We start from the raw sequence: 20,234 nt of genomic DNA, 5'->3' as shown, positions 1-20,234 counted from the left end.
ACACCAATGGGAATTGAAGGATAAAACCACGCAACAGGCATACATGTGATGAGCCCCAAAACATACATCTTCGCCCTGACTGGTTTGGCTCAGTGGACAGAGCGTCAGCCTGCGGACTGAAGGGTCCCAGGTTCGATTCCGGTCAGGGGCATGTACCTGGGTTGTGGGCGCATCCCCAGTAGGGGGTGTGCAGGAGGCAGCTGATCGATGTTTCTAACTCTCTATCCCTCTCCCTTCCTCTCTGTAAAAAATCAATAGAAATATTTTTTAAAAAAACAACAAAAACAAAAACATACATCCTCATTCGTGTGACCTTACCCCATGTATAGCTGACAGTTAAAACGGCAACATGCAAAGGGCACAGCATCCCAAATAGTGGCGGACATGCCAAGCACAGCCTCCAACACGCCGCCCCGGGGACATTTCCTTCCCGCGGAGCTCCGGAGACCCCTCCAGCCCCAGGGTCCTTCCGTCCCTGGAACCGAGGGAGAGCGGCACCCTGGTCCCCCCACAACTGTTGCTGGGCAACATGGAGATTCCCACATCATGCTGCTCGCTACGGGGAAGGGGGCCCCTTTCGGCTTCCATGTCCCCCAGCGAACGACCCCTCCTTTGGGGATGGTGGCATGTCAGGCGTGTCCACACGGGCGGCCCCAGCATTGCCCGCGGACGCCCTGGTTCTCCTTTGAGAGCCATTTCTCTAAAACGGTGATTTGTTCCTGAGAAGTTCCATCCCTGAAGGAGAAGTCGCGGCTGAATTATTCATCGGGGTTTGTGTTACATATCCCCGCTCTCAGCACTACGCTGGGTGCTGTGGGAACAAAGACTGACTCGGGGCCTGGCTGCGGGGGCTCCCAGGGAGTGGCCGCGGTGGCTGGGGCAGGGAGGGCAGGCAAGCTCTCGTTTCTGAAAACAGGCTCCCTCCTCCTCAGAGCCGTTCTCCCACGGTCATCTGCCTGGCTGGACCTTCTCCCAAAGGCCCAGGGCAGAGGAGCCCCCGGCCTCCATCACAGCCTCAGTCCCGCTCACTCCGCAGGGATGGGCTCCGCATCGTTAACTGTCCATTAAATCACCACCGGCGAGTCCTGGGGGATGGAAACCTCCCTAGGCCCTGGGACCCAGAGCATGTCCGGCAGGAGTGGCCTTTCCCGTGGCTTCACTTTGGATCACAAATGAAAACATGTTAGCTGTCCCCATGAGCGCCCACATTTTCAGTTCCTGATCATCTCTTTGGTCCTCATTCTGGGTGCCCTGCCGCTTCATCCTTGCACCACCCCTGTGCGTCTGGTAACCTGGTACCCGCAGGCGGAGCAGCCCGGCCGGCCCAACTGGGGGTCACGGGACACCATCTGAGGCTGGGTCACAGCCACGCTTTGACGTGTGTCCATCAGCAGGGGGCGCCTTACCTCCCTGTTGGGGGGACTAGAAATGGCATCAAAACCAGCGTTTAAAAATAAAGGGAAAAGGTCATTTTCTGGAAGGCCAGCTGGGGGAGGGGGACCCACAGAGGGTGGGCGCCTGGCAGCCTACAGAGGCCTCACAAAGCCCTTTGAGGCAGACACTGTAACAAAGGAACATCGCAAGGCAGAAAACAAGGTTTGCAGCACCAAGTTCAAGGTCATTCTAGGGTTAGCGCAGGGCTGGGGGTCAACCCAGGTTGTCGGTCTGACTCCCTGTGGATTTCACCTTATGCCATTTTTCTCCCTTTGGCCGAAAAAAGCTTTTCTGAATGTAAATCCATTGCTTTATCTCTCTTTAAGGTTAATCTCAGATCAAATTCAGAGCGTGGATTTTAAATCCGAGGGATGTCACCCCTCTCCTAGTCCCCCGACATCCGCAGGGACCGCTACTGAGGAGAGCGGGAATGACCGGCTGGCCGTGGTCACCCCGACGGAAGCCCCTCGGCCGACCTGAAGCAGGGCCAGGGTCAGCGGGGGAGACGGTGTCGGGCGAGGCGCCGCCCACACTCACCGTTCTGGGTGAGCTTTGTGGAGCAGACGAGGGTGCTGATCTGGAAGGAGTCTTTGCTGATGGTGCAGCTGCCCAGGCTCTGCATGCCCTTGCCCGTGGCCGAGTGGCCCTTCTCCTCCAGCTCCGCCTTCGTGGAGGGCAGGCTCAGGTAGGTGGCCACGTCTTCCAGCTTCTTCGCCTCGGCCTGCGGGTCGGGGTGATGGGTGCCCCCATCAGCCACCCACGGTTTTCCTTTTCTATCCCTCGTTAGCCCTAATCTTTTTAACCATCGTGGTATTTGCTCTTTATCATCTGCTAAACCGTTTATCCTAATGATTTCTCTAATTCCTGGAGATTAAATCACGTTAACAAGAGCGTTTCTTTACACAGCACCTGTACATCCTCTCCTGTCAGGAGGAGCAGCCGCAGGACGGTCACGGGATGTGTGCGTTCGCATAATTACGTGTCCCCGGACAGCAGCTTCCCCCGAAGGAGATGTCACTCAGGCCAGGCGGCCCGGGAGGGAATGGAGCAGCAGCCTCGGCAGCCCCGCCCATCCCCGCCTACCGTATCCCGACCCCCCGCCTACCTTAGCCTGACCCCCCCGCCTACCTTAGCCTGACCCCCTGCCTACCTTATCCTGACCCCCGCCCACCTTATCCCGACCCCCAGCCTACCTTACCCCGACCAGGCCTACCTTGCCCCGACCCAGCCTACCTTGCCCCGTCCCCCGCCTACCTTGTAGACGATGAGGTCGTGCTCGCCATCCCTCAGCGTCGTCCCGTCGTATCTCATCAGCTTCACAAACGCCAGTGCAAATATTTTCTCGGATTTATCCTTGGCTGCAAAGAAATCGATAACCATCTCCCACGGCTGCCGTGGCCACGTGATGTCAGAAACATCAGACGCCACCAGGGCTACCTTGACGGACAACCTGACAGAACTGCCCTGAAAGAAGTATAAGTGGAGAGAGACCAGGTCGCCAGGAGGAGACGCTTCTCCGGCAGGGATGGGCGGTGCCCGAGTCAACCTGTGAGTTCCGAGCAAGCGATCCCCGTCAGAATCTCAGGGAAGCCCCCAGGGCGCCGGGAGGATGTGGAAGGAGAGCCTGCGAGACCGGAAACCAGGAGTGACACTGGGAAAGTGATACTAAGGAGACCGCGTGCCCATAACGCACGGACACACACAGTGGGAACGGGCAGGGTTTGCAGAGACAAGGCCATCGTCAACGGCAGCCGGAGGGCAGCCCATTCACTGCGAACACTGGCTCTCGATGGGAAAGACGAGATTGTCGATTCCTACCGGGCCCTGCGCACTGACATTAACCGCAGGCAGACTGAGGGGGAGCTCTGTTCTCCTGGGCAGGGATGTGCTTCCGCCAGGCACCGCAGGCGAGACGTGTCCCTCCCCGCCAGCGAGTGTCTGCTGGTCCCGCGTGCGAGGCAGTGACCAGCCGCTAAGACAGCAAGAGAGTAGCCTGGTCACATGCTCCCCCCACCGGCCTTGTGGTTCTTCATAGTTTATGGACTGAATGGTGTCCCCCAAGTTGGTAAGTTGGGGCCCTAACCCAGAGGTGACTGTAGGGGACAAGCCGGTGAGAAGGTGTGAAGGTTCAATCAGGCCCGAAGGCTGCAGCTCTGACCCCCTCGAGCCGACCCTGATAGGGACAGCAGGGCTCACCGCGAGAAGCCGCCTTCTGCCACCCGGAGGGGCCTCCCCCCAGCCGGGCTGTGCTGGCACCCGGGTCGCAGACATCCAGCCTCCAGAACCCGGGTCGCAGACATCCAGCCTCCAGAACCCGGGTCGCAGACATCCAGCCTCCAGAACCGTGAGAGAATGAATGTCTGTTCGCTACGCCCCAGAACATGCATTTGGTTCTGGCTGCCCGAGCTGAGTCAAACAACAGTGCTTGTCACCACATGACCGGGCACACATGTGTGTGCATGTGTGCGTGTGTGTGCGTGTGCGTGTGTTGTGGTTGCTGATGGTGAGTTTCACCCGCTGGACCGTGAGTGGCAGGGACAGTGTGTGTTTTCTCTCTGCCGCTTCCCCAGGACAGGAGACTGTGTTCGCTGGGTATAACATGCGCAAGAGAGGCCTGTTCTACTCGGGGAGACGCTGACAGACGAGTTCTTTCAGATACAAAGGAAGTAAAAGGCGGTGCTCTGTTAGGGGTGGCGGTGGGGGCAGCGATGACCCCTGCATGGCTGGAGAAGGTCTCCCAGTGAGGACGAAGGGCCTATGGGCCAAGGTGTGAATCCTGCAGGAAGCCGATGGCCAGTGCAGGGTCCTCAAGGGGACTGGGTCTGGCTGGTCGGGGGACAGACAGCCAGGGTGGCTGGTGAGGAGTGGACAGGGAGGCCCCACGGCAGGCAGGACCCAGGTCAGCTGGGGATGCATAAGGAGTCTGGACGAAGAACGGGATTCACGTGGATTCCTCAGGATGCGAACTGAGCGCAGCAAGGAAACACGGAGGCTCAGAGCTAGAAAACATCTTGAAAGGGACGTATCCCAGACTCTCTTTTTAGAGATGAAAGGCCAGAGGTCAAAGGGGAGAGGAGCAGACTCAGCCACCCTGAGTCAGGAGCTGAGGTAACACGTCTCATTAGCCTTGGCATTCTGCTGCCCATCAGTATCTGGCACATAGTAGGTGCTCAATAAATGCTAATTAGATAAATGAATAAATGATGGACTAACCAAATATAATAAAAGTAAAAGAGATGTACCTTAGGAATCGAAAAAAAGAACTTTGTAAAAGGGCACTAGAAAACATGAAATATCTTAATTCATGTTCAGGTGAAAAGATCAGATTCTTCAAAGTGTGAGCCGATGTGAAAAAATATAAAGCCCGTCTCTGTGAAAGCCGCCGCGAAGGGCAAAACCACGTGACCATCCCCGTCAGCCGAGGGCTCCCCCTGATCTCACTGTCAAGTGGCACAGAGTAAAAAGGGTACTTTTTTTAGTAACACTGTACATCTTCCCAGCAAGGGGACCGCTGCACTTGTTACATGCTCATTAGCAGCGATTACGGGGCAGATACAAATTTTACAAAGTGTCAGGGGCCACAGAGGGCCACGTGCTGCAGAAGCAGGCCCCCGAACAGCAGGGGACATTAGCGCCTCGCAGGCCGGGCCCCAAAGCCACACATCTGCTGGCGCCCCTGTAACAGGGAGCTGCTGGCTCTGGAGTTGCTAATGAGCTGCTGGAGCATGTCCGATAGTCACATCAGCAGCAAACTTTCCTACCCCGCGGGCAGGCGGACCCCAGTCTGAGAAATCGCATCGCCTGCTCCCGAGGGGGAGAGCAGCTCACACTGTGCTGGGAGGGGAGGTGCACTGTGGTCTCGGGTGTTCCCACTTCCGACCCCGCGTGTCTGCAGACGGGGCCGCGGGGAAGCCCCGGGCCACAGGCCACCCTCCTCCCGGCAGCTGACAGCTCGGGATTTCATCGGCAGCACGCTCTGGATGCTGCACACGTTCCCGAGCCCCCACACGCTGTGGCCGGGGAGACTTCATTAATTATACAAATGTGTCATAGATGTCGGGTGATAGCATCTTGTCTATAATGAGTGCTTAAAACTGACAGGAAAAACAAGGATTCTGAAAATTAAAATGCTACGGAAGATACCCCTCCGCCCTAGTGTGATTTGTTAATTAGAGAGAATGAGCTCGCTGTAAGGGGGAGCGTGCTCACACTGTGAGACGAGACCGCAGTGGATTCGAGAACCGTGCCCCTGCCCCCCAGCGTCCCTCCCTACCTGCTCCCTGCAGGCCAACTCCCGCCCCTGCCATTCCACGCATGCGGGGAGCCAGCCCCCACGGCCTTGCCTAAGAACGTACCTGACCCCAAAGTGTCACCCCATGCATGTACCCCCCTCTGCTCACCCCACTCCTCTGCTCACAGGATTCCCCAAGATGCCCTTCTCTACTTGGCTCTTACAAGCTGGCCTCGGCCCTCAACTCCAACCTCAGTTCTGCAGGAGAACCCGCTCCATGAGTTATGTATACAGCAGGCGCCAAATAAAGACTAGGTGATGAAAGTGGCCTGGCTCCTCCCAGAGACGTGGGAGCACGATGCTCAGGCACACAGGCCGGGTCTGAGCCAGAGCCCTTCCCCGACTAACAAGGTGACTTTGGGCCCCTGTGGAGGGGTCTGAGCCTCGGTTTCCTCATCATCATGCGGAGTTTTGATCACATGGAACCTGTGGGATTGCTGTGAGGACTAATTACAGGACATGGAGACCTTCGTGCCAGCAGCACGGTACGAGCACAGCGAATGTTGGTGAACATCCATTCATGGCTGTGCTTACCCAGGGCCGGCTGGCGGGAGGACCGCACACAATTAGCAGAGCCCGGCCGGCTGCCGGGGGCCAGGGCATGGCCCTACAGCAGGCTGCCATGGTGGGCAGGGATCCCCAAGCTGCCAGCCTTCACCCCTGCTTCTCCCACTGGACTTGAACCCTGACCCTTTTAGCTGGACCCCAGCTCTGCTTCGACACCGGGGCCGCCCCGACAGGCCTCAAGGGGTTCTAGGCCACACGCGGAGCAGGAAGAGCCAGGTTTTGAAATCTCCCCCTGCCTCAGTGACTTTTCTGATGGGTGGACCAGCATTACAAGCCAGAATGGATGGGAGGGATTCACAAGAACAGCAAGTAGCAGTGCCTCCTCCGAAACATTGGAGAAGACAATGAAGATCTCCCACGATGGGCTCAGGGAAAGGTCGTTAACACTCCCCAGGGCATGAGCTGAAGACTGAGACCTCATTGTGTTTGGGGAACCAAGTTCCAGAACTATCCAGAACTTTCCAGAACAGTCTAGAACCGTGGTCAGCAAACTGCGGCTCGCAAGCCACATGCGGCTCTTTGGTGGCCCCTTGAGTGTGGCTCTTCCTAAGCCTTAGGAGTACCCTAATTAAGTTAATAACAATGTACCTACCTATATAGTTTAAGCTTAAAACATTTGGCTCTCAAAAGAAATTTCAATCGTTGTACTGTTGGTATTTGGCTCTGTTGGCTAATGAGTTTGCCGACCACAGGCCTAGAACGTGGGCAGCCTCCTGAGCCTGCCCCCTAGTTTCCCGCTGACCGACCCCGGATAGCACAGTGGTTACTCACAGTCCTGCGAGGAGCGGTGGCGGAAGGTGAAGCGGAGGTGACTGCGGTTGACGTCCTCGATGGGGATGGCCACCTGGTGGAAAAAGGGAAGTGTATGTAAGCACCGCTGGCGCAGTCTCCTCGCAGGGGCAGCGCTGTCCCCGGGAGCGCGGGGGAGGGATGCCTAACCCCCAGGTGCTGTCCCAAAGGCAGCGGCCTCGGGAACAGGAGGTAACACTGTAAAGGGTGCCCGGGACTCTGTGAGGGCCCTCACGGTTCTTACAGGCTCTGACCCTACTGCTAAGATTCTGGGTTTAAAGCCGACTTTTCTGTCCTTAGCCCAACCCCAGGCGTCGGGCTTCCCCGGCGGCTGCAGGGCCTGTCCCGGCGGCAGGGTGAAAGCGTTCTTGTTGTGACTGACGGTGAAGCAAAAAGAGCGACTGCATGGCCGCTCGGCCAAGACTGCCCTCGCCCGCCCCTCGCACATCTGCAGCCACAGCCGCCGCGGGCCCGTGAAAGGCCCTGCCATGGCCTCTCATAGCCTCCCCTCCCCTCCATTTGCTGTAAGGGCAGCATTTCCTACATAATCCAGACCCAGGAGGAGAAACACAACAGCTGTCGTTCAGGGACTCTCTCATTTGTCTCCGTGAAAGTCCTACTTTTCTGTTAAAAGGACATGAGAGGGAATGTGTTCCAAGAAACGCCCGCGTGGCTCCTTAGCGACCTTGCGTGACTTGGCGGGAGGCTCAGGTGCCCTTCGCGGGCGGCCCCTGGGGTGGGAGGAGGGGACTCCCCTAGGCTCAGATGAGCGTTTCACCACGGACCCCACGGGACGAAACGGCCACGTCAACGATACCTTCACGGTCTCGAACCAGCGCGGCTGCTTGACCTGGTAGTAAATGACGGACTTGTACTCGGAAATGGCCCCGTCGCCGGCGCCCGGGAAGATGACGTGCTGAGGGAGAGGGCACAGAACTCCATCAGGCCTCAGAGCTCGGCCAGCGTCCTCCCCACCTCCCGCCCCATGAGCCGAGCCCGAGGGAGGAGAGAGCGCCCGGGAATGCCAATCACCCACTGCCCATGGCGCGCTCCCAGCGATGCCAGGCACATCCATCCGATGCCCGCGGCCAACATCAACCCCACTCCCAGACTGTAGGGGCCAAGCCACCTGGGATTGCTGTCCCCCACCCTTCTCACCCTCACCCCTAACGACACCCACAGGAGGGCTGCAGGAAGCCGCCTGATTCCCTCGGTAGGGCCCCCCGAATAAAGGGCTCCAGACAAAATGTAGGAGGTGGTAACACACCCTGCAGGTCGTCCCCAGCTTGAACGCTGACCACTCGGCACTGCCCGCTGGGACAGGGCACAGAGCCACCCGGAGAGAAGGGTGCCCCTCCTCCTGGCAGAGCTGGGCCCCAGGTGCCCTCACAGGGCACGGCCCTCAGCCACGGTACACAGAGCCAGCTTGGCAGGGGCTGGGACACCTGCCTTGGCTTAGCCTCCGGTCACAGAGGAGGCCACGGCCTCTGGGCACATCCCAGGGACCCGAGTCCTGCAGCTGCTGTGGCCGCTCAGGAGGGGGCCTTGGTCCCACCACCACCTGGCCAACTCCGTGTTATTACAGGTCAGATGTCCAAGTTCAAACCCAGTTCCACCTCTCGCCTGCGCTCTGACCTGAACAAGTGAATTGATTTCTCTGGACACCAAGTTCCCTCGTGTCTCCAATGAGCTAACAGCGGTTTCTGAACTTCCAGGCCGCTGCCAGGATCCCTCGGAAACCCACGTCTAGGGCAGCAGGAGAAGGGAAGGAAGACCAGGCCCCGGGCGCCCCCAGATCAGGAGCAGGTCTTTCCTAGTCTGTGCAGAGGTCAGAGGTGAACACCTGGAAGCAACACTAAACGCTACGGTTAACTTCGCAAGAGTCCGTACCTCCAGCCGCTTGCCGTCTTCATCGTAAACAGACACCGTAACCTCCACGTTCTTCGCCGTGGTTTTGCTTCCTTTATCGAAATCTCCTTGGACTAATGTCACGTAGATGTCATTTCGAACATCACCTGGCGGGGGGAGGGGAATTACACCTTGAAAGCCAATCAATCCGTCATCCATTGTGTAAACGGGAATTTTGCAAAAGGGTCTAACGCGTTGCCTCTCCTAGCTGAGCGTTATGAATGCTGCGTTCGAGGGTCACAAAATACTTCCCACGAAATAGTCTCCGCCTATCGAGGCACGACCAGGGCAATTTCATCCTCGTGGTGAGAGTGCGAGAAAGAGGGAACAGGCCAAGGCCCCTAACTATCTGCTGGGTCTTGTCTTGCCCTGGGCAGAGGCGCCCCACTCCTCTGGGGGGCCCACGCCCTGAGCAGACCGAATGCTGGCAGTGTCTGCAAGGACTCAGCTCCTCTGTGTCCATGGCGCCCTGGGCCGCTGTCGCCACCCGTCAGACCACTGGCTGTGGTCATAGTCCCGGTGCCAAGGAATATCACTGACATCAACCAGGACACCAAGGACAACGGGCGAGGGGGGCCTCTTGTGTGTTTTACTAGGAGCTGAGCAAAAAGCTGATGAACAATTCAAACCACAAGCCCTGTCCAGTGAGTGGCCTGGGATCAGGGACCAGGGACCAGGGATCAGGGACGCGTCAGAAGAGAACCCTTCTGCCTGGTTCTCCCACCCTCCTGGGGGGCAGCTACCGGGAGCCTGAACGGGGACCCCGAGGAGCAGGAGAATAAACAGACCTGTGGGTCTTTTTAAGGAAGAGGGAGGGACAGAAACATCAGTGATAAGAGAGAATCATGGACAGGCTGCCTCCTGCACGTCCCACACTGGGGATGGAGCCCGGGCACGTGCCCTGACCGAGAATGGAACTATGACCTCCTGGTTCAAGACATCCCTCGCACTGAGCACAGAGGAAGCCCTGACAGGGGCCCGACGGGGAGAACTTAGCGAAGCTTCGTTAGCTGCGTGATGTGGGGGAAGCATCACATCCGGGACTGCTCCTTGCTGTCCCACGGCCACACCCGCGGGTGCCCCACCCTGTCCCTCAGGGGACGCGGGACAGTTCCGTCCTGAGTAGCAACAGCCCCCTCTGGGCCAAGGACAAGGATCCCTTAAGAAGCCTCCTTGCTTTCTGTGTTGTTGTTTTCTGCTCTGTTCTGCTTTTCATGGAACCAAGGTGGAAATTAAGCTTTCATTTCAAAGTCGTTATAATAAGAATCCCAGCAGCCGATAAGGCAGCCGCAGCAGCTGCTGGGGACGGAAGCAGCACACCAGGACCCTGACCCTGAGCGTCATTGGGAATGACGGGGCGCAGGGCCGGGCTAGAGGAACGGCTGTGGGCCCAGGACCTGCCACCAGTGAGCTGTGCGACCTGGGACAGTCACCTAGCCTCCCACCCACTTAGCCACCCACTGCTAACGGTCATCCGTAAGGCAGGGTGGGCTGCGGGGTCCCTCAGCCTGAAAGGTCTATCGAGGCACAAAATAACCCCGAAGGGGGCCCGCGGCCCCCAGAGGCCCCGCCAGCCAGAGGACCACCACGCTGGGAGGTGGCTAAACACCAAGTCCCCTCTCCTGCTGGCCCGGAGACACCCACTGCGGGGCCGCCAGAGGAAGACCCACAGCTGGGAGCTCCCAAGAGGCTGTGGCTCGTGCCTCCAGCTCCAGGGCGTCCTCGGGGGGAGGGAGGGAGGCCGTGGGAGGAAGCTGGGGGCCTCCCAGAGAGGCTGGCTGCTGTGCCTCAGGCCCTGAGCTGATCGGTGCGGATCCTCGGGCCTCGGCGTTGCTGCTACTTATCCTGGCAGCTCAGAGCACCAACCAGTCCGACAGGCGGGGACAATGTTATTCTCATTCTTCAGATGAGGAGACCGCAGCTGAGAGGGGTCAGCACATGCCCGGGGCCCAGCACCAGGGAGGAGCAGGGTGGGACCGCGAGCCGGGTGCCTGACCAGGTCCTGCCTGTCCCTGTCAGCGCTGGGGACACTGTGGCGAGGAGGCAGTGACCACCACCTCCCCCGGGGGCTGTCACACAGCCGGAACCTGACAGGGTGTGTTCACCTACACTGTGCTCCCTCCACTCGGCCCACCGTCTGGATGACTCAACGCTGTTACAGCATCAGAAACCAGGGGAGCCCAGGGCACCCCTGTGAACCCACAGCACCATCATAAAGGATCGCCTCAGTCCTAGAGGGACCCAACTTAGCCTGGGACAGTCACAAGCATCGTCACCAACCCAGGAGCCTGGCAGGGACTGCCACACAGCTCCCCACAGACCCCGCCGGACCTCCTGCACCCGCAACCGCATGTGACCCCACCTGACGCACAAGCTTCCCGCCATGGCCGCGGCAGCGAGGGGGCGTGGTTCGGCCAAGGCCGGGCCCGCAGAGCCATGGCACCTCCCCAGCTGCTGACAGAAGGCTCGGGCTCTCAGGCTGAGAAGCTGGCAGAGGCTTATTTCACCCTCTAGGCCAGTGATGGCGAACCTTTTGAGCTCGGCGTGTCAGCATTTTGAAAAACCCTAACTTAACTCTGGTGCCGTGTCACATATAGAAATTTTTTGATATTTGCAACCATAGTAAAACAAAGACTTATATTTTTGATATTTATTTTATATATTTAAATGCCATTTAACAAAGAAAAATCAACCAAAAAAATGAGTTCATGTGTCACCTTTGACACGCATGTCATAGGTTTGCCATCACTGCTCTAGTCCCTGTTCCGGCTCCCTGAGCAGTCGCTCCCCCCACCCTCCCAGGTCGCTGTAACCAAGAGAAGCCGCCGCCCTTGGCCCAGCCCGCAGCACCTGCCCTCTGCTTGCCGGAGCTCCCACGGGTCCCTGTCCACGTGGCGCTCAGCGGCCAGCTCTGTGACGTCCCCAAACGCCAGCTACCTCCACACCACGGTCAGCCACGCGGGAGGAAGCGGCTCTTACCGGGCATGATGATCTCGGGGAACCCCGTCTTCCGAGCCACGGCCGTGGTCCTGTCCACCAAGTGAGGAAACTCCTTCCTGATCTGATGGACGTCTCCAGGGAGCAACTTCAGCGTGACCCACAGGCCTAGGGAGACAACAGGCACGTCCGTTACGTTTTATCTCGTCCGTGTCTAAAAGAAGGCATCACAAAACCAGCTCAATGAACGAGCAACTCCTCGTTCAGGGCATAAGGCTGTAAGAGAAAAGGTCGTGTATGAGGAGGAGGGGAGGAGAGGGGACAGGAGGAGGCGGCTGGCCCGGGCATCACCTGCGTCGGGTTGGCTGGGTTACAAATCCCGCTCAGCCGGGGCCGCAGGACAGGCGTGCACGCGGACAGTGCTGAGCGCCAGCTCTGCCAGGACCAGAGGCTTTCGAGCTCACGTGCACTGAAGGTAAACCATGAGCTAGCTTTTTGGGGGGATGGTTGACCGGCTTTCGCTTCTCATTCTCCCAAGGGGGACAACAGAGGAGAACCTGGGAGGTAAATTCTCAGCTTCACGAACCCAACGTTCCAAATTGCTGAGCAGCACTGAGCTCTGCAGGAGGCGGGCGGCAGAGCGCTGGGCTATGGACCACCACCAAGCCGGCCCCACGGGACAGGGCCAGCCCCACGGGACAGGGCCGGCCCCACGGGACAGGGCCGGCCCCACGGGACAGGGCCGGCCCCACCCGACAGGGCCAGCCCCACCGGACAGGGCCAGCCCCACCGGACAGGGCCAGCCCCACGGGACAGGGCCAGCCCCACGGGACAGGGCCAGCCCCACGGGACAGGGCCGGCCCCACCGGACCAGGCCAGCCCCACGGGACAGGGCCAGCCCCACAGGACAGGGCCAGCCCCACGGGACAGGGCCAGCCCCACGGGACAGGGCCGGACCCACCGGACAGGGCCGGCCCCACGGGACAGGGCCAGCCCCACCCGACAGGGCCAGCCCCACCGGACAGGGCCGGCCCCACCGGACCAGGCCAGCCCCACGGGACAGGGCCAGCCCCACAGGACAGGGCCAGCCCCACGGGACAGGGCCAGCCCCACGGGACAGGGCCAGCCCCACGGGACAGGGCCGGACCCACCGGACAGGGCCGGCCCCACGGGACAGGGCCAGCCCCACCCGACAGGGCCAGCCCCACCGGACAGGGCCGGCCCCACCGGACCAGGCCAGCCCCACGGGACAGGGCCAGCCCCACAGGACAGGGCCAGCCCCACGGGACAGGGCCAGCCCCACGGGACCAGGCCAGCCCCACGGGACAGGGCCGGCCCCACGGGACAGGGCCGGCCCCACCGGACAGGGCCAGCCCCACCCGACAGGGCCAGCCCCACCGGACAGGGCCAGCCCCACGGGACAGGGCCAGCCCCACGGGACAGGGCCAGCCCCACGGGACCAGGCCAGCCCCACCGGACAGGGCCAGCCCCACGGGACAGGGCCGGCCCCACGGGACAGGGCCAGCCCCACAGGACCAGGCCAGCCCCACGGGACAGGGCCAGCCCCACAGGACCAGGCCAGCCCCACGGGACAGGGCCGGCCCCACCGGACAGGGCCAGCCCCACAGGACCAGGCCAGCCCCACGGGACAGGGCCGGCCCCACCGGACAGGGCCAGCCCCACAGGACCAGGCCAGCCCCACGGGACAGGGCCAGCCCCACCGGACAGGGCCGGCCCCACCGGACAGGGCCAGCCCCACAGGACCAGGCCAGCCCCACGGGACAGGGCCAGCCCCACCCGACAGGGCCAGCCCCACAGGACCAGGCCAGCCCCACGGGACAGGGCCAGCCCCACCCGACAGGGCCGGCCCCACCCGACAGGGCCAGCCCCACAGGACCAGGCCAGCCCCACGGGACAGGGCCGGCCCCACGGGACAGGGCCGGCCCCACGGGACAGGGCCAGCCCCACAGGACCAGGCCAGCCCCATGGGACAGGGCCAGCCCCGCTCTTCGCTCTTCCTGTTACTGAATAGTACAAGCTCATCAACACGGAGGATCTAAGAGCAGGAGAGCCGAGGGCAGCCAGGGTCCTGGGGCCCAAGCTGACAGTGTCTCCAGAGATACAGCTGCCATTGGACCTCCCCATGGTTTGCAAAGGGCTCTGAGAAGATGACTCCTGGGTTAGCTAGACACGGCTCTGTCTGCCATCGGTAAAGGTGGTAGTGATGATGGGGATGATGAGGATGGAGACGATGGGGAGGAGGAAGAGGAGGGGGATGGTGATGATGATGGTGGCTCAGTGGCTGAGCCTGCACCCATGAACCAGGAGGTCATGGTTTGATTTCCAGTCAAAGCACATGGCTGAGGTGCCGACCGATGATGTTTCTCTGTCACCAATGTTTCTATCTTTCTCTCCCTCTCTCTCCCTCTCCCTCTAAAAATCAATACAAAGATATTTTTTAAAAATACAGGTGCCTGGGCCCACCCCAGAGACTGACTTAAAAAAAAGAAAGAAAAGGCTCTGGCCAGAGAGGTTACATTTCATGACGTTGGGGTTGGGGTTTTTGCTTCACGGATGGTTGCCAGGGAGGGTGTAGTTCACAGCCAAGGTCCCTGCAGAGGGTGGGCTCCTCGGACTCAATTCACCCTCCCTGAGAGCGATGGGAAGGGAATCAAGGGGACTGTTCCTTACACGCTACCGACACAGCTCACTAGACGATGCATCGGGGTTGCTCCCTGAGTGCTAGGAGCTCACGGGAAGTCTCCATCGAACCAGGGGCTGAGAAGTGGACTTCCCCAGGTGCGAGAAGCAGCCCCAGGCAGGAGGGCTCTGCCGGCACCCTCCCCTCGGCTGGGCAGGGCCTGGGTAAACAGTTGTTTTCCGGGGCCTCCCGGCCACCGAGTGCCAGCTGTCACCAGCCGAGGTGACTGATTCATCGCCTCTGCCAACAGAAGGGCAGCTGCTGGGGAGCTTGTCGGTGTGGGATTAAAAATGATGAGTGTTAGACGGGCCGCGGGAAGGAGAAATCCCTCCATCACAAAACTGAAGGGGAAGGAGGGCAAAATGAGCCCACGATCTCGGGGGGCGGGAGGGGGCGTCTCAGAAAACAAAGTGGCAGCGATTAGGCCGACACCGGCAAGGAACGCTGCGACAGGAGCACGTGCGGAGGTGGGTATGTCGAGCATCTCATGTTTCTCTAAACAGCAAGTGAAATAACAGCCGGAGACGGTTACTCTATGCTCCTGTGAGGCCATTCAAGTGCTTTTCAAAATGATTAGGATGAAAGGAGCGGCTGGATAAGACTGGGGAAGGCAAACAGATGAGTCGCTTCTAGTCTCATCAACTCTGATTTCCAAAGGCTTAATTGTTTCCCACTCTGTCGAACCCTCACATCAAGGAAGTTGGCTCTTAGCAGAGCTTACAAGGGTGATCAGCAAGAAAACCTTCATAATGCTCTTCCCTGTCTCTCTTGTCACCTTATCCTGTCCTTTGTCAGGCAAACGACTACAGACATTATCCCCGGCTGCCAACATCACCATCATCAACATCATCATCACCACCATCACCATCATCACTATCCTCATCTTCTTCCTCCTTGTCACCATCATCACCACCATCATCATCACCACCATTATCACATCACTATCATCACCATTCTCCTCCTCCTCCTTCTCCTTACCATCATCACCACCATCATCATCTCCATCATCATCTCCATCATCACTACCACCATCAACATCACCATCACCACCATCCTCTTCTTCCTCCTCCTTGTCACCATCACCACCATCATCACCACCATCACTATCATCACCATTCTCCACCTCCTCCTCCCCCTCACCATCATCACCACCATCATCATCTCCATCATCATCTCCATCATCATCTCCATCACTACCACCATCAACATCACCATCACCACCACCATCACCACCATCACTATCATCACCATTCTCCACCTCCTCCTCCCCCTCACCATCATCACCACCATCATCATTACCACCCTCTTCCTCCTCATCATCACCACCATCACAATTGTCATCATCTTCATCATTGTATTTATTATCATCATCACCATCGTCATGATCATCATCAAACTAAAATGCAAACCACACGGCACTGTCCAAACTCAAGCCAGTGGACAGTTACAGAAACAAAACAGCAGAATACGTACCTTGGCCCTTGTGGTTGACTTCTTTGGCAGCAATGACTTTGTTTATAACAGTCTGTAGGAAGTCATTCTCCCCTGCCACCCTGGGTGAAAAACGGGATGACATGTTCAGCGGCTTGTGTCGAATGGCGTCGTCCAACGCGAGCCTGGAGGGCACGGGACGACCAAGACCACAGGAGACAAAGGGGCACAGAGACCCAGAGGTCACGGTAACAAGGGGACACAAGAGAGCATCGTCACCGAGTGTGAGAGAGTCATCGTGAGTCAACGCACGACAGAGGACAGGATAGGTGACAAGAGAGACAGGGGAGAGCATTGATCAGGAAAATGCCGAACCACACGAGAACAGTACAGCAAACGAGGTCGGCCCTATCCCGGGGAAACAAGCGGGCACCAGACCTCACCCCCTTCTCCTAAGCAGTAAAAAGGGAGCTAATCGGAAGGAACGCAGTTGGGTGGCATTTAATCCCAAGGAAATTTATGGACATTCCTTCCATTTCAATCATTCTGAAGCCTAGTGTAGTAGGGCAAGGGGCAGGTGGTTTGAAGGGAAAAAGCAAAGTCAAGATTTTTAAAAAGGATCCGTGCCACCACTTGGGTGGCGCCCCAAAGGGCCGTGAACTCCATGGGAAAAGAATGGCACAGTCTTGGAGACTCCAACGACCATCCCTGGAACATGAAATTCGTGGCGCAATTATGAATGTGAGCCCTGGCCGGTTGGACCAAAAGGTCGAGGGCACATACCTAGACTGTGGGTTTGATCCCTGGCCCTGGTCAAGGTGTGTGTGGGTGGCAACCAATCGATGTCTCTCTCTCCCTCCCCCCTCCTCCCTCTCTTCTATTCTCTCTCGAAATCGATGGGAAAAATATCCTCGGGTGAGGATAAAATAATAATAAGTATGAATGGGCCCATCAATGTTTTCAGGGCTCATGAGTGAGGACCCGTTCATAGACGTGAGCAGAGCGAAAGGTGGTGTGGCACAGCCGGACACTATGCAGCGAGCGAGGAAAGCCGTCGTGTGCACAACGTTTAACCTCATTTCTAGGACCAAGGGCGCGTGCTATTCACCACTGAGGCCCATTGCTCAGGAGCTGAGGACTGCTTACACTGACTCCCCCGGTGACCAGACAGACAGCGAGAGAGAGAGGGACTGCGCTTCCCTTCCCTAAACTTACCCTGCAACATCATACATCAGTTTTAATGGAGCAAAAAAACGGTGTCATTAGCACGCATTTCCCAAAGAGCGGGTTTCATTGCTTATTCTGCACCTAAAAGCTGCGGTTTGTTCCTAACGCTGCAAATATCCACTGTACGTGATCAGCCTTCCTTTGGTGGAGCAAGGAGTTTGAGTGTCAAATCCCAGGAAGAGCTCACCCTGTAATAACACTTTGTGAAGTGGATGTCTCGCTAAAAGGCAGAAAAGGATGGTGGCACTTCACTGTCCTGAGTAGCTCGTAACGCGTCCCAGTGAAACTGAGATCAGCGCATCTACAACTAAGAATCGAATCCCCCAACTTTTCAACCGGGAACCCGTGTTTTGTTTTCTTTCCTTTGACTTTTCCCAGAAGTCGCGGGCAGGCAATGGGCGATTCCCACTAAAGGCTACAACTGGGCCTCCAGACACTCCCAGGTCTCATATACACAACAGCATTAAAGAGAACTGGGCAGCCCGGCCGTGTGGCTCTGTGGTTGAGCATCGACCATGAACCAAGAGCTCACCGGTTCGATTCCTGGTCAGGGCTCATGCTGGGTCGCGGGCTCCATCCCCAGTAGGGGGCATGCAGGAGGCAGCCGGTCAATGTTTCTCACTATCCTTCTCTCTTCCTCTCTCTCTCTAAATATCAATAAAGGCATATTTTTAAAAAATAAAGTAAAAGAAAACTGTCCTGAGTAGCTCGTAACACGTCCCAGTGAAATTGAGATCAGTGCGTCTACAACTAAGAATCGAATCCCCTAGCTTTTCAACGGGCAAAGGAAGCAGCTTAATATCATCATCTTATAAAGGTGTATCTTGTATTTTACCTCCACAGCTGCCCGTGTTCAAAATGACATCCCCCCTGTGCACGGAGGAATCTTCCAGATTGTGCAAGGGCTCCTCTGTAACTAGATGCACTGGGTGTGCTTCCAGAGCAGCTCCGCCCCATAGAACAGCGGTTCTCAACCTTCCTAATGCCAAGACCCTTTAATACAGTTCCTCATGTTGTGGTGACCCCCAATTTCATTGTTACAAATTGAGATAATTAAAGCATAATGATTAATCACAAAAACAGTATGTAATTATATATGTGTTTTCCGATGGTCTTAGGCGACCCCTGTGAAAGGGTCATTCGACCCCCAAAGGGGTCGCGACCCACAGGTTGAGAACCGCTGCCATAGACTATTCTGCAATGACGGGCATGTCCCATATCTGCGCTGACCCATATGGGAGCCACAGCCCTATGGACACGTTAGCACTGGGCACGCTAAAAGGGATGCGTGTGACTGAGGAGCTGAATATCTAATTGCATTTAATTTCCATTCACTGAAATAGCCCACATGGCTGGTGGTTGCTGGACTGGACAGAAAAATAGAAGCCACATCGGGCCTCGGCCTCCTGTGGGGAGATTCATAGAGGAGAACCGCCCTCCAAGCCAACACCGCAGGGGTTCCTGCTCTTCTGTCGAAAAGACTGCAGAGCTGTCTGCTGAGCCAGGCTTCCGGACGCTGTGCGACCAGATCACCTGCCTACAGAGCTCGCCCTTCCACTCTCACCTAGAAGCCGGGGTCAGTCCCGGCCTGAGTGGACTGGTCCGTCGGTCAAGGGTTGGTGGTGCCAACGGAGGTGCACCCCACATCTGCTGCCCAGCCCACCCCGGCCCGGGACAGGCCTCCTGCAGCCACCCACCTGCCTGCAAACCCCCGCAGCCAGCACCTGGAGACGGTGTGCAACTTCTACAATAAAACCTGTCTGGAGTCTGAGGCCACTAAAGCCAAACCAGAAAAGAGGAGAAGAGACAGAACCGGGGCAGGCCCTGTGCCGGTCCTTCCTTGTCACCTATTCTTCCGAGAGCGCACACCCCGGGGGAAGCTGTCTGACGCGTGGCCTCGCCCATTCTAATTCCTCCTCCTCTCTGGGCCCCGTCTGAGGGGCAGGGTTGCTCGCAGAGTGACGGCTCACCATGCCCTGGACACCCTCTTGCGTTATCTCCAGGGAAATGACACCAGGCCTTTCAGCCTTTTCTACGGGATCTGCCTTCACATTGGAGCATCGATCGAACCAGTCTCCTCCGGGTGCCTCCCAAGGCCCCCGCCTCTCTACAGACATCTGTCCGAACAGACAAATCCTTCAAAGTGGGTGCGGATCCAGGCCGCTGGGCAACAACCAAGACAGGAGCGCCCGCGGCCTGAGCACGGGCGTGGAGGAGTCATTCCTCGCTCTAGGAAAGCACCCATCATTCTCTGGTTTGGTCTGCTGTTTTAGGAACAGCAGCCTCCTGTGAGGAATCTGAAAGCACTGTACTTGGAGAATGTGAATCGCTACGAGAATAAATCAATTACATAAAGAAACATCCACGCTCGGAGGGAATCGAAATTCTGCGTGTCCTGCGTGATAAGGCGATTCCGGGATCACATGGAAAGTGTTCTACCTGCAGGACCAACCTCGAACCCAGGGCTCTCTTCTGGCTACAAAATTCCATGCGCTACAGCAGTGACTACACGGGCTTCTCGTTATTTCCAAAGAACCCATCCCTGCGTGTGCTGACCGGACGGACTTGACCATGAAGATCACTGTCACCAGCACACGCTGCTCTGGGGCGCCCGCTGCGCATGCTGAGGGCTCCATACTTACGGCTGGAAGGGGATGAAATGCTGCTTGTCCTCGTCGTCCACTTTTCCATTTATTATATCTGTTACATCCATCACTGGGGACAAGAACAGAACAGAGATTGTTTTGCTGACATGCCATCATCAGAGAAAAACAAACAAGCAAACAAAGGAACAGCAGAGCGCCCGCTGACACACAGCGGGGTGAGCCGCGTGGCGCAAGTTCCTTACAGTCAGGTCACTCATCTTCCCGTTTGAAAGATGAATTACAGTCTCCGAAACACTGGCCAAGTGGGGGCGGGGCTCCAAGGGCAGAGTTCCATGTAATCAAT

General features: G+C 57.8%; 1 protein-coding gene across 1 annotated transcript in view; it reads right to left on the bottom strand.

Annotated features, from left to right (window-relative positions):
• Window positions 1-20,234, bottom strand: part of DOCK1 (dedicator of cytokinesis 1) — a 288,779-nt gene that overhangs the window by 211,216 nt on the left and 57,329 nt on the right. The window contains 8 exon segments of the mRNA XM_070432089.1: window positions 1,972-2,155; window positions 2,689-2,792; window positions 7,064-7,136; window positions 7,899-7,997; window positions 8,972-9,096; window positions 11,969-12,094; window positions 16,101-16,243; window positions 19,928-20,000. Coding sequence (XP_070288190.1) covers window positions 1,972-2,155; window positions 2,689-2,792; window positions 7,064-7,136; window positions 7,899-7,997; window positions 8,972-9,096; window positions 11,969-12,094; window positions 16,101-16,243; window positions 19,928-20,000 — 927 coding nt within the window.

Source organism: Myotis yumanensis, unplaced genomic scaffold, assembly GCF_028538775.1.
Source record: "Myotis yumanensis isolate MYYU_CA2020_CCGP unplaced genomic scaffold, mMyoYum1.0.hap1 SCAF_13, whole genome shotgun sequence".
In the NCBI taxonomy this organism is placed as follows: domain Eukaryota; kingdom Metazoa; phylum Chordata; class Mammalia; order Chiroptera; family Vespertilionidae; genus Myotis; species Myotis yumanensis.
Note: the sequence above shows the minus strand (reverse complement) of the source record. Positions and strands in the feature narration are given on the sequence as shown.